The following is a 13,229-nucleotide window of genomic DNA, read 5'->3' on the forward strand; positions in this document are numbered from 1 at the left end:
ATCTGGCGCCATTTCTCTATGACTGAAAGCTGACGATTGATTTTTAGCGCCGTTTGCATATTATTCCGGAAATTGCCGAGCTGATCCGAACTGATTGTGAGCTGATTGTTTGATTATTTTTAACGACGAATGGATAACGGTAACAAATTAATTTGAGGTTAGAGTGTGATTCAAACTTTTATAATAAAACTTTATCATCAAACCAATGTTTTTTGTCTTATTTAATATTATTTTCACATTATTTATGAGCGAAATATGAGGTATTTGTGACATTCACATTCGCAACATATTCGCACGATTTTTCTGAATGCGGATGCGAATATTCGTTACATCACCAGTGCGTGCACTTACATGTTGCGGCGATATTAACATTTTTGTTACAGTCGAAAGAACGTCGTTTGAGAATAAGCTTACGATACAAATTATTGTGAACTATATTCGTCACATATGCGTATAAGATCATCGGTTTCGACGTTACTTTGTGCAATAAGACACAGATGTTAACCATTGAAATGTAACGTTTATAACATTGTTTCTATTCAGTTAATTTGTCTTGGCACTTGCAGTATAAACGATTGTAATTTCTGTTTACAACTTCTAAATCTGTACAAGAAGAAACGTATGAATTGAAAACGAGCTAACGATCGGTATGGCATTATTGCGATTGTAATATCAAAACGCGATTTGCCGCAGCTGAGGCAGCTGCATCAGATGTGTCAAATGCCAGGTTACGTGATGCTGCGTTCATATCGCGAGGTGACTTTTGTTCAAGTATTTCGTCACGCTGCGCATGAAGTTTACATACCTATAGTGTATAATAAGTCAATACATGAACGTCGCAAGCGGATTCGGTTCGAATATCACTGGTCACGTGACCTCTTTTAACTGTATTGCGTCACAAGTTTTGAGTGCTTCTTAACGATCGGTTACACGGTAACTCAAACAAAATCTTACCGGTTTTTGAGTTGACGAATGTTCTTCGGATAACCCTCGCACTGGTACTCAAGACTTGATCGTCAAAAGAATACCGCAAACCCGTAATGAACTTTTCTACATCGCTGTATTTGAATTTAAATGGATTTGAGAAAACAATATGCGCCATGCGTACGACTGACAATGAGTCAACGTTGCGTTTTACATGGAAACGGAATTTTGGTTAGTTCGCAATATCTGACGGCAGGGAACATCTTTTTATCCAAAATTGACCACCGATTACAATTGCTAGAATCGGGGTTTGAGTAGAAATTATCAAAGGCGTTGCACTGCTGCACGTGCGGATGTTTTCAATGGGACAATCAAGCCAACTTTTTGTAGGAAATTTTCTTTATCTAGTCCGAGTTTAACTCGTAACGATTGGCTTGCACGCGAATAATACGGAACCTACTAATCACAGAAGTACATAAATCTTGCTCAACCAATGGAATAGCTTTGCTAATCCTATGTATTTGTCAATTCTGTTCTCAGGGATCAAGCAGTTGCTGAAGGATGAGGCATCATGGTCGCAAACTCTGGTCGCGGGGCTGGCTGAGTTCTTGGGAACGGCAATCCTCATTTTCGTTGGTTGCATGGGCTGCGTTGGTTCCTTGACGGATATTCCTAACGCCCTTCAAACTGCCCTGACATTTGGATTTGCTGTCACGTGTGTCATCCAGGTATGGAAATTGTTATGTAATCGTCATTGTATGCTACCAGAGTGACAACTTTGATCGAAGTGTTGGAACAGGAAGTCGTCCTTGTTTTGCTTGTTGCTTAGAAGTAGAAGAATTGAATGATTCGTTAAACATTGCAATTACCACTTCACTATTAGTTTCCGATGATGGTATCATTTTGTCATCATCGTCCGAAGTATCTGTCTGAAGAAAACAGTCGAGAACTAAAGACAGTTAGAGGTAATTTTGCGTGGTTCTTTGAATACTCGGAATTTCAATTTTGCTACATCTTATATATTACGTTCGCGTAGAATGTCTACGAACAACAGGAAAACTTGGCTGTGCTTCGAAGAAAAGAAACTAATATTATTATCATGACTATTTCTTTAACGCCGTAGCTTTAACGCGGTACATAAAAATAATTCTCAAAATAAATAGTAGAAGAGAGAAATAAACAAACAAAAAATAATAAGAATCGAAGGACGAACGAAATAGTTGAGTGAATATCCAACTGGATTATTGTGAGATCATCCGGGTCACTTATTTATACTTGAATATGAGAATTGTACGTGTGCGTATACTTATTTTGCAATATTTCTGCACGATTCACTTTCATGTATTGCTTAAAATGCTTACGTGCCGTCGTATGATAAGTTAATCAGGGAAATCGCTGAAACTATTCATGGTTCATCGCTACGGTTGGTTTCAATAAAAATATCGAAAGCTTGTAACTAGTAGCTGGATTTCAATTAATCATTTGATCATTGTTTAATTTCCTTGATAGCGAAGTTGCATCGTTGCATTTCTCAACAAGCTTTTGTTCTTGAACTACCTTCATGAAATATGAAGCGATCCTTAACGGGGTTCAGACTTTGCAAGTTCACAGGGTTATCTCACGCACGCACTCGCGTAACAACCGAGTCAAGATAATCTCGTTAATAAGGCACGCTTACGAACAGATGTTAATAAAATCATGAAAAGCTATCGCGATTTGTTTACGCAGTTAACGTAGTCAGTAATACCGTTGTTTATAGAGACAGATCGCTGACGTGTTGTTCCATGTGTTCAATCTAAGTCGTAGCATTGTACAGAAGTAACTGTAGACTAGAAATTTTATAACAATAGATAACAGAGAATCAATGCTATTTGGGACAGAGTTATTGGATAGAAATTATGCATGGCTTAGAAATGTTCAGTAGAAGATAACCGCACTCCGTTTCATGATTTTCGAAATATGAATGGACAGCACAGAATGAGAACCTGTGTTTGACTTGTGAAGATAAAGCTTATACCGTGGGATGAACTCTGCAACTGTGCATTCGCGCTAACTGTTAGATAAATCATCGAGTCACCGATTCTCAACGTTGATTCTTGAGCATGAACTTGGATTAATCACGTTTCCGCGTCAGTGTTACACCATTGGTGATATCAAGGTTCTCGAATGAAACACGCATGGCGTCCTGATGAATATAAGTTAATTGATTCGAAGAACCGGGCTAATGGTGGCACTATAAAATGTTGACACCGTGTATTAAACGTTAAGTGTAACTTTTTATCGCGTTCAGCGAACTGTCACCGCTCATTCGGTCATCGCCTTCAAGAGTTCCTTTAGTAATGAACAAGTCCTCCAAATTTCAGGATACTCTATAAGCTTCATGATTTTTTTTTTTATTTGGCAGATCATCGGACACATCAGCGTCGCCCACATTAATCCTGCGGTGACGGTGAGCGCAGTCATACTGGGCCACAAATCTCTTCCCGCAGCTGCGGTCTACATACTAGCACAATTATCGGGTGCTGTAGTCGGATACGGAATGCTGAAGGTTAGTAGAGATCCTCATAAATAAGATGTTCCGAATTCCATATTTCCTTGATCCCAAGACATGCGCCAAGTGGATAGTTTGCATCGTTCTCTTGTTCAAGACAATCATGAAGACTACGTAAGGAGACCGATCTTCATGTAAACAAATAGCTACCTCAAAATAAGGTGGCAGTGAAAAATTTCTACAAATCACATTGCAAGATCATCGATTAGTCGATTTTGGTCATCCCCGCAACCGATGAGACTTCGGTGCAAAAGGATTACCAACGACCCTGGTAGTACTAAAAATAAACCTAACGCGTACGATTACTGTGAAAAGTTTTGTCAATTCATCCATTTGAGTTTTTGCTCTTTATTTATAGTCTCCTCTCCATGATCACGATGATCGTCGATGAACATGCTTCAGATGACGTGGTCTGATGGTTTCTTTCCTAATAATGAACGTTGTCACTTTACAGGCTATAACCCCTACTGAACTTCTGCACAACGGTGATGATACAAGTGCAAGTTCGTTTTGCGTGACCTTGATCCACTCGAAAATATCGGTGATCCAGGGCCTTATAGTGGAGACAGTGACCACCGGAGTCTTGATCCTTCTCTGCTGCGCCTCTTGGGATCCCCGCAACGCGAGGAACAGCGACTCCACTCCAATCAAGTTTGGATTGACTGTCACCACGTTGTCGCTGTCGGGTGGACCTTACACCGGGTGCAGCATGAACCCAGCACGAACGTTCGGTCCTGCTCTTTGGAACAACGCGTGGAGCTCTCACTGGGTATACTGGCTGGGACCAATGGCTGGGTCCATTTTGGCCACCCTGGCCTACAAGACTCTGTTCTGGCCACGGAAACCAGCCGATAAAGACATACCAGAGGCTGCAGCGCTTAACTCCGTTGCAACTGAAAAACAGGAGGTGTGTTGAAATTACTTGTATACATGTAATGCTGAAATGTGAAACGTTCTGGTTTTCTTCGATACTGGTGAACTTGGATGAATAATGAATAAATGAGGCGTGCCCCGGGGTATTAACACGTGTGGTATATTCTTTGGTTTTTTCAGGTTAACTGAACCCAGACGGCCGTACAGTTTCTGACGGATCGCGATACGAAGATTAGACCCTTCGTATTGATTGTACTCGTCTGGTAATCTTACGAAACGTCGCTGTTCTGCATTCATATTAAGAGTTTTCGAATGCGGGAATGCAAGAAGAAAGATGGTGAAGGAGGAAGATAAAGAGGAGGACAAGGTTATCGGAGTATATGCTGGTGACTTCGAAGCGTTGAAATCAATACCAATGCTATCAGTGTGATACGTATGCCGTAAGCATTCGTGGATCAGACTAATTACAAATACGGAACGTATGTACATATTTTTGACAAAAATGAAAATATCGCTTGTTCGTATAATGTACAATTCAGAACGATGAAAATTCGCTTTATGATTGTTCTGCAAATCAACCGTGTCGTTCACAAATAGCTCGACAATCGGTCGATGATATATTAAATTGATAATGCGAATGCTCTGTATCTATAAATTGTAAAGTGTAAATTGGATTCGAAATTAAAATTCATTGCTTTATGTTGATGAAGTGAGACGAGGAAAAAGTCGACGGCAATAATTAGTTGTATTTAATGTATAAATTAACCACAAGTATCAAGCTTACTATTATGCTGGATCAACGTGTCTTTTGTCTGTAACTGCGTTATTAGTTTTCTCTTACAATTAGTCTTTTTTTTCTAATCATTCTGTAAATAAAGTAACCAAAGCTGTACATATCTAAATTTACACGTATCAGATACATATATATTTTATTTAAAACAAATGTACTGACATATATTAGTACAGCTGGGTGTTAAACAAGGTAACCAGTATCGTGTGAATCGTGTCGCTCCAATGCTTCTCAATTGTAAATTGTTTTCAAAAGTTGATTCGAGAAATCAATGGTTATTGGTTGTAAAAGTGAAAGGGATTACGTAATATCTTTCTTTTTTTTCCATCATCCCAGTAATCGTATGTAGACCAAGCACATACGTGCCCCACTGTATGTAATTTTATTATTGACAAACTAAAAGTTCAAACCACTATACGTACTTCATGTATCGCTATACCTATGTTATTAATATTATTATACCATTATCACGTCCAGGTACTATTAATTACTGTAATGTTATTATTACTTACTGGTGCAACAGTGATTAGAATTGCATAGCGTAGAAAGATATTATAACTGTTATGATAATTACTATCAATAATACTGTTGGTGTTGGTGTTATTATTATACCATTGTCAATATTAAATACCAATGCTACAACTATCGTTAAGACAACGATTATTATTATAATTTTGAACATTTGTTTAGAATTGAAAAAAAAATTTAGGGGTATTGGATGAACGTTCTGGTACTAGATATTCTCGACGACGGTGCATGAATTTCATAATGTGATGACTGTATAGGTGATTATTATTATAATAAATCGACATTAGTGATACTATTAATATGATTAGTATGTACTGCAACAAACGGTGTCTTATTCCCGAAAGTGTGAAACGAAAGGTACGATTTTGAAATATGTCGTGATAAGTAGAAGTGTTTGACAATGAGAGCAGGAGTTGACTGACGATGGCATTCGATAATCGGTGGGTGAAATTTCTCACCCGCTGTTTGGTCCTAGTTCCTGACAGTCAATTCACTCGCTCAGCACTTGCGTTTCATTCGAATCATACCCAGTTATGCAATTCGAAGTTCTTCTACAAGATATCGAGACACTTACATTATATTATATATATTTAACCTAAGCCTATGCTCATTGGGAAATTTTATACTTTAATGTAGAATTGGCATAAGTATAATATTGCACGGTTAACAGATAACCCGAGACGAAATTTTAGACCTCATTAGGACCTCAAGAATATTTACGGAAAATTCCGAGTAAAAAATATTTCAATTGAACCTTAAAATTGTGCTAATCGTAAGGCCTGGTGCCCATGTCAGGGGCTTTAGTGAGATCCAAATTGGTTCTTATTCAATCCTCGTAAGTCGCAGTTGCAATATTCCTGGTTTAGATCTCTAAAACTAATGCTTGAGTTTTATTTTCTTGAGTTCCGCAGATTCGAGGTTCTATTGAAGTGTCATAGTGAGCTGTGTGGATCTGAAAAACGTTAATGAGATACAAATTCGAGTCAAATCCGAGTTGTGAAGCAATAGAGTGTTAAGAGGCTTAACAGGGTTATAAAATTTCGACTCGGGAACCTAGAATGGTTCTAGAACGAGATACGTGATTTTAATATTAAGATTTTGTCAAGGTTAGGAAACAAATAAAAAACAATGTCCGACTATGTGATACGAAAATATAATTTAAACAATAATTCATGCATACCAGTATAATAGTGATTTTGAATCCCTCTTCAGCAATATGACGAGTTGACTACTTTCCGATTTTAGATCGAATCTGCGCTCTGTAAATCGTGGAAGCGCTGATTTGATGATTGCTTTTTTTCTGCATCTATGTCTGCTGTATTTATAGTATCAGTGTTGCTGACAACCGCGGATCATTTCCTGTTCCACAAAAATTACGTGTTCCACGAAAACTCCGTAGGTACCCATCTATAGCATTGAGTAAGATTATAATTATTGTTACCCATACCTTAACCCTGGTACTGTCATGTGAATCTTAAGCGTTTAACGCAATTGAATGGATCATTACTCGAGAGTGCTCTGATGTTCACTGGCGAAATCCTCGAAACTCCCATTCTCGTCTTCATCGGCTGTATAAGCTGATTTGGCGCGCTGTCAAGCACACCCTCCGTATGCAAGTTTCCATTATCTTCAGTTTTTCCATCGTCGTTGCTCTTACAGTTTGGAGTTTTCGATTTTTTCCCATCATTTATGCCTTTCTTCTTACTTGTTCACTGCAATGGAATGTATAAAATGCAGAATTGTCACGTTTTGGATAATTTGGCGAGAAAAATCGGACGGTGTCGTTTCGATGTTTGCAGTTCTATGAGCACATCAGTGGTCGTCATGTTAATCCATCAGTGACGATAGCTGCTGTGGTATTTGGCAAAACGATTATTTCCATAATGGGTATTTTCATACCAGGACACTGCATCGGATGTATTCTTGGCTATGGATTGTTGAGAGTGAGTACGATTCCCAATACTGTACAGTATAGTGCAAGCTTTGAATCAGCTCAGCAATCTTAAAAACAAGCTAATATTTTTCTCCGAATTACAATAGAGATGACTCGTTAAAAGAAACGCTTCTTTCGGAAACTCGAAGTTAGAGACACCCTACGGTTTCCGTCACGACAGGAGTCACCTCGCAACGCCCAAAACCTTGTGTGGTAGCCTGGTTGACAAGAACATATAAACCACCCAGGCTTTAGTTGTCTAATTGTAAGTCCGCCACTTGGATCTTAGTACTCGTCTGCGACACTGTCTGAAATCGACGAGGTGAGTTCTGGGCTGGAAACATTTCCATCAAGTTTGATATAATTGTTTGGTTGCTGGTCCGGCCATGGTAATTGGACCTTGTTCCAGACGCAGTATGAATTCTGATCGATCTCTGGAACCCACGTTATGGATCAACGGTTAGAAAGACCATTGCGTCTCTTGGGTCAGACATACCATTAGGTCGACTTTGAGTGCTGCGAATCATTTTTTGTACTTAACGTTCATGAAGCCGGATGGCGACGAAGCCCATGCTAACGAAGCCTCCGAATTTGACTAACAATAAGTAGCTGGAAGTGATGCGGTTTGGAGATGAATAAAGTTGACTTCCATTACTGAGTGTTGCTCGAATCATTATTTTTTATTGAAATTCCTTGCAAAACATTTGATCTTCACAGAAGTCGATCGATAAATGGAGTGTGTTCCTGATCGGCGTTTCTACTAACTGGGCGGATAAGGAACGAGATTTGATATCGCTCATAACCCTGGGGGTATATCATTATTTTAATAAACGTCTACCCCTCGGGCGGCAATATCGGGTAATATTCGGTAATATTCGAGGGATGGGGGTACGAACGAATTCTCCTCTAGCCTCCAATATATATGGATTGGATCGATGATTGACTGTGCTTTTTCGAACAGGGTTTGGTTATTGACAGGGCTTTCATAACCATATCAGCTTTCCGAATACAAGCCCTTGTGACGCTCAGGGTCCTCAGCTCCCCTCCTCTCGTTCAGGAAAATTATGATTGAAGATCTTGCTGGAAGCTCTGCAGCGCTGTTTGACAGTCAAACCTCACCTTTTTCCACCTGGTAGAGCGATCCGTTCCATTTTCAGTTTCATCAACACAAGTATCGCGTAATTATTCTTTCTCCTGTTTGTCTTTGTTTCCAATTTTGTGTTCCAAGTTCAGATACTTCACGTACGAAAGAGTGTGGGAAACGCGATGCAGCATGCATTACTAATATATAAACGTGAATTAAATATAAGTCAACGTTCTCGGCGCGGCTTCAGCGAAAATGAATCGCGTAATTTTTCCTTTTAATAAAAACGTCAACGATGCCAAAGAGGTCACCTTATTCCTGCAATATTTATGCACTTTTCTTAATAAGTCAATTTTTAGTCTGATTTTACTACTCTCTCTCTCCCTTTCTCTCTCTTCATACATCCGCTAATATATTACACTTTAAACCACGTCTGTTTTGCAGTAGTTTCTCACTCTTCTGACAATTGCTTAAAGCTTACTAAGATGAGTATGAAGCGGCAAGGCTGGAAAGTTTTGCAATTTGTTGTTAATTCAGTTGGTTTCTTATCTAAGGGGATTTTGGAAAATGGGTACCTATATGTTCATCCCAGCTTATAAGGTGTGGTTTGAACGTAACTCTACAAAGCATAGAGCCGAGCCGTAGTATTTCATGAGGGTGAATTTAGTAACGTTGGCGTGACAAAACATTGGGGGGAAAATTCACTATTATGCAATTTTGTAGTGACTTTGAAGTGTTATGTTTTTTTAGTGACTTTGAAGAGTTCTGAATATACCAATTACTTTTGTGTCATTATAATAAGCTGCATCTAAAAGATTCCTATAATTACGAAATAACGGGTTTTGCGAAATACAAATCATTACAATAACGTTACCAACTTCAGCCTCACGGTATTCCAAGAATTAACCAGGCGACTGTTTAAGTAAAAGTTTAATATTAAATGTATGTTAGGTAGTACAAAATCCAATCAAGAAATATTCGGCCGACTTCGCTCTCCCCTGTAATTAAATATAGGATTCCTCGGTATGGATGAACAATTGATTTTACTCAAAGTTAGTCCTGTGTCACTTTAAACAAGTGGCATAGTTCTGTACAGAAACTTGGCCATGCAGTGCGAAGAGGAACCCATTCGAGGAATTCACGAACTGTCGGCATTACGCCTCCATAGTAACAAACATAATTCTATAGAATGATTTCCACAAGATTTCTGGTCCAAGAACTTGTATCTTGATGTTGGCTTGACGATAAAATTCATAGCAGTGATAATATCTCGTAATGTTTTTCCTTCCACCAAGGTAAAAATTTTCGGCATTGCGAGAACATCCCATTAGATGAGTACCGCAGTTATTGTGTCTGGGGTATAACTTATGACGGTAATTTCTTCGCGATGATGTGTGAAAAAATTATCGTGGTAAGGTAGAGAACGTGATTTCGTAACTGGCAGAGCCCGTCTATTAGCGCCTCTTTGGTCAGCTCGTAGTACTAAGCGACTTGAACTGCTCGATGGTAAGAGGAAGGATCTTTTGTCGGTGATTGACCCGGATGGTCCAATATATCAACCCCCACTCGACGACCACTCACTTTCATCAGCCGTTTAAAACCCAGCGAAATCCTCATTACAATCGACAACACGTGCCGCATTAAACTCGAACCTACGACAATGACTAGTTCAAGGCATACCAGCTCACACCTTTCAACGATCCGACTCGCATCGAACGCGCAGCCTATAGGCAGGACTCCGAAATCAACCGATTCACATGCGGTACATTCACTATCCGTGAGATGTGGGTCGAATTTAGCGATGCGTCCGGTGTAACTATCGCTGACAACGAGCGGCCAAGCCATTCAGCGGCAACGACTTCCCGGCAGGAGTGTGGAGAAGACGCGAGGCGAGTGATCCGGGTCAACTCGACGCCGGAAATGGGTCGCGACCCGAGCAATGGGTGTAAACAAGCAGCTTAGCTCGTTTCTTCGTAAGCCGAACCCGGCAGGCGCCAGGCGTCCGACGCTTTCCTGTCAGACTCGAGATCCTCGTCGACTCGTCGGATGCGCAGAATCGTTGGAAAATCACGGAGCCCTTCCCTCCGGTCTTCCTCCACTCGGCGTCCCTCCCTCCTCGACGTTTCCGTTGGTTCGGGCAGTTCGGGCTTGGCGGGATCTCGTACGAAGCAGGGAGTTTCGACAGAGGGAACGGCGGACACGGTCGGTAGTTGGTTCGTTCCGCGTGGGGAGGTCGGCTCGTATCGGCTCGTGTTGCGAAACTGGGTGCGTTAGTGTGAGTCCGTTGGCCGTGGTGGTTCGACAAGATCATCGGTAGCAGTCAGTGCGCAAGGCGGGAGGTTGCGGTTGACGGGTCACCGGCGACTCTTGTCACTGAAAAATCAGCGCATCCTATCCTATCGCCAGTATCATCATCCCCGGACAGGTGGGTAGACATCTTTTAACTTTCGCCGTTGCGTACCGGCGCTTTGCCGCGAGATGTCGGCCACGTTAACTCCACCGTGTTTCACCCCTAGCTCCGTTCGAAACGGGGTGGGTTTGTTGTTGTTCCACTTCAACCTAGCCGTACCCTGTCCTTGAAGTAGTCGGGCTCATCCCAGAGCTCACGATCAACGAATGCCGTAGAAATGTTGTTGCAGAAATTACGCGGCTTTGATGTACAATCAGATTTTCAGCTGTCAGAGAGCTATCTCGTTGTCGAAATTTGTCGGTTGATATCCTTCGTGAAATAACCATCGATACGAACCCACGCAAGGTAATATGACTTCGGCAGGCAACACCTCGCCAAATTTTAATCAGCTGTCAAGAATTCTTAACGCATTTCTCTCAGGCTATGGGAATAATTTTCCTTACTTAAGGGTTGCCGAGACGTAATAAAGAGATGATCGGTATACGCACGGAAAGTTTTGTACATCACGATACTGGTCTCAGGAATGACACTGATTAGGGAACCAATGAGAATGTGCCACTTAAGAATAGTTAGCGTGGAAATTTTATTCTCGTCTACTGTTATTCCAACACTTACTTCTTGACCACGATTGCCAACGAGGTTGTGGTTAGTAAGTGTGAATATAGAAAATATATAATTTTTCAAAATTATACGTTGTGGTTAGTAACGTTATCATGGGAAAAAACGTCGCTATCTTCTTACTTCGACAATGATTTTGAAGGAACTAAAATTGCAAAATATGATATGTTTTGTTCTATTACGTATTACTGAATTTCAAACGTTTCCAAAATCGTGAAATAACGGTTTTTTCTCAGCATGAATATTTGCGGCAACGTTACTAACTTCAATGCGACGATTGCCGGCGTGGTGGGGAGCGAACTGACACTGTTGTTTCTACGGTCGGACTTTCGATCGTAAAAACCGTGTGATCCACGAAAAGTCTAGGCGTCTTTGTTACGTTGGACGTTAGTTCCATCTCGCATTTTTTTTGCTGTTGGAATCGTTCAGGTCCGTAAAACTACGTAGCTTTTTCATTTGAGATCTGGTTTGTTTGGAATGCTGCGGTGGAACAGAAATTTTTGATTACCTCCTCTAACAGCCTCCGCACCTTGGACACTGATGCATATTCAACGAATCTAACAGTCCCAATTTATCGTATTGTACGTGAAACATTCCCGCGGTATGAACTTTGACGTTTTTCAATCATTTCGGTAATATTTATCTCACCGAATCCGGGAGAACGAAAAAATTCGAGAAGGATAATTGAATTAAAAGCAAACGAGAAGATCAAACAAGACAAGATTAATTATTTTCTGTAATCAGACGTGAACGAGCCGTGCTCGATCCATTTTCCGCAAGCTGTATACCCTTTCTCATGTTCCGCAATCAAGGATGCTCCTAATCTAGGTACCTGCCTTGCGTCGAGAAGTATAAATTAATATTTCACTACTGCCGTGAGCACTGCTCAATTCCAGAGTGCTCCCGACTATATTCTCGGTTGCTGGAAAAGTTTATCGAGAAAGAAAAGAGCCGAAAGTTCAGGGGTTCGAGTTCTTTTCGTAAATTTTAGTGAGCAGTTTTCCCACGGGAACAGGAACACGATCTTAAGCAAATAATTAGTATTCAGCCCAGGTCCGCAGGTCGCGTTATAATTTTCTTCTCAACTCTATCGCGTATTCTCTTCAGGGCACGAGGATAATAATTAGGAGCTTGTTCTCGAGAATATATTTGACCTTCAAATTAGCAGTTTTTTTACTCATAAAAAGTTATGCAAACGGTATCACGTATCGCATCGCCGATGATCATCAACGCCCGCCTAGAAAACTCGCATCTATGTTTCGGAACAGCTAAGGCATAATCCACTTCGTCGTTAAGGGGTAACGCCACTGTAAAAACCCAAACAATTATTAACTTGACAAGATAATAATATTTGAGGAAGATATGAATATTTGCGGATAATAATTTTCTGTATTTTACCTCAATACATGCCTAACGAATTCCTTAAATATTATTATGTTATTACCTTTTCTTCCATCCAAAAACAAGTGATCAAAAAAGCGCTGTTTCTTTTACTTTTACAGCGGTGTTACTCCTTAA

General features: G+C 40.4%; 2 protein-coding genes and 1 long non-coding RNA gene across 10 annotated transcripts in view; 2 read left to right on the forward strand and 1 right to left on the reverse strand.

Moving 5' to 3' along the window:
- Nucleotides 1-6,843, forward strand: part of LOC124180052 (aquaporin AQPcic-like) — a 38,824-nt gene extending 31,981 nt beyond the window's left edge. For 7 of the 8 annotated variants that reach the window (XM_046565049.1, XM_046565045.1, XM_046565044.1 and 4 more), the window contains 4 exons: nt 1,465-1,652; nt 3,329-3,472; nt 3,930-4,382; nt 4,529-6,843. In XM_046565049.1, the coding sequence (XP_046421005.1) occupies nt 1,465-1,652; nt 3,329-3,472; nt 3,930-4,382; nt 4,529-4,537 (794 nt within the window). In that variant the 3' untranslated portion in view covers nt 4,538-6,843. Of the gene's footprint in view, nt 1-1,018; nt 1,156-1,464; nt 1,653-3,328; nt 3,473-3,929; nt 4,383-4,528 lie in introns of those variants that run through there. The other variant, XM_046565046.1, reaches the window with a different exon arrangement.
- On the reverse strand, nt 5,472-8,846 carry LOC124180053. The gene is made up of 2 exons (XR_006870196.1): nt 7,174-8,846; nt 5,472-7,073 (listed from the first exon to the last, which is right to left on the reverse strand). It is a non-coding gene; the product is annotated as an uncharacterized LOC124180053 (long non-coding RNA).
- Nucleotides 8,847-10,860: 2,014 nt separating this feature from the next.
- LOC124180048 (alpha-mannosidase 2) overlaps nt 10,861-13,229 on the forward strand; it is an 85,951-nt gene continuing 83,582 nt past the window's right edge. Inside the window, exon 1 of the mRNA XM_046565036.1 lies at nt 10,861-11,108. The gene's annotated coding sequence lies outside the window, so the exon portion shown is untranslated. The remainder of the gene's footprint in view (nt 11,109-13,229) is intronic.

The sequence above is a fragment of the Neodiprion fabricii genome, chromosome 4 (genome assembly GCF_021155785.1).
Source record: "Neodiprion fabricii isolate iyNeoFabr1 chromosome 4, iyNeoFabr1.1, whole genome shotgun sequence".
Taxonomy (NCBI): domain Eukaryota; kingdom Metazoa; phylum Arthropoda; class Insecta; order Hymenoptera; family Diprionidae; genus Neodiprion; species Neodiprion fabricii.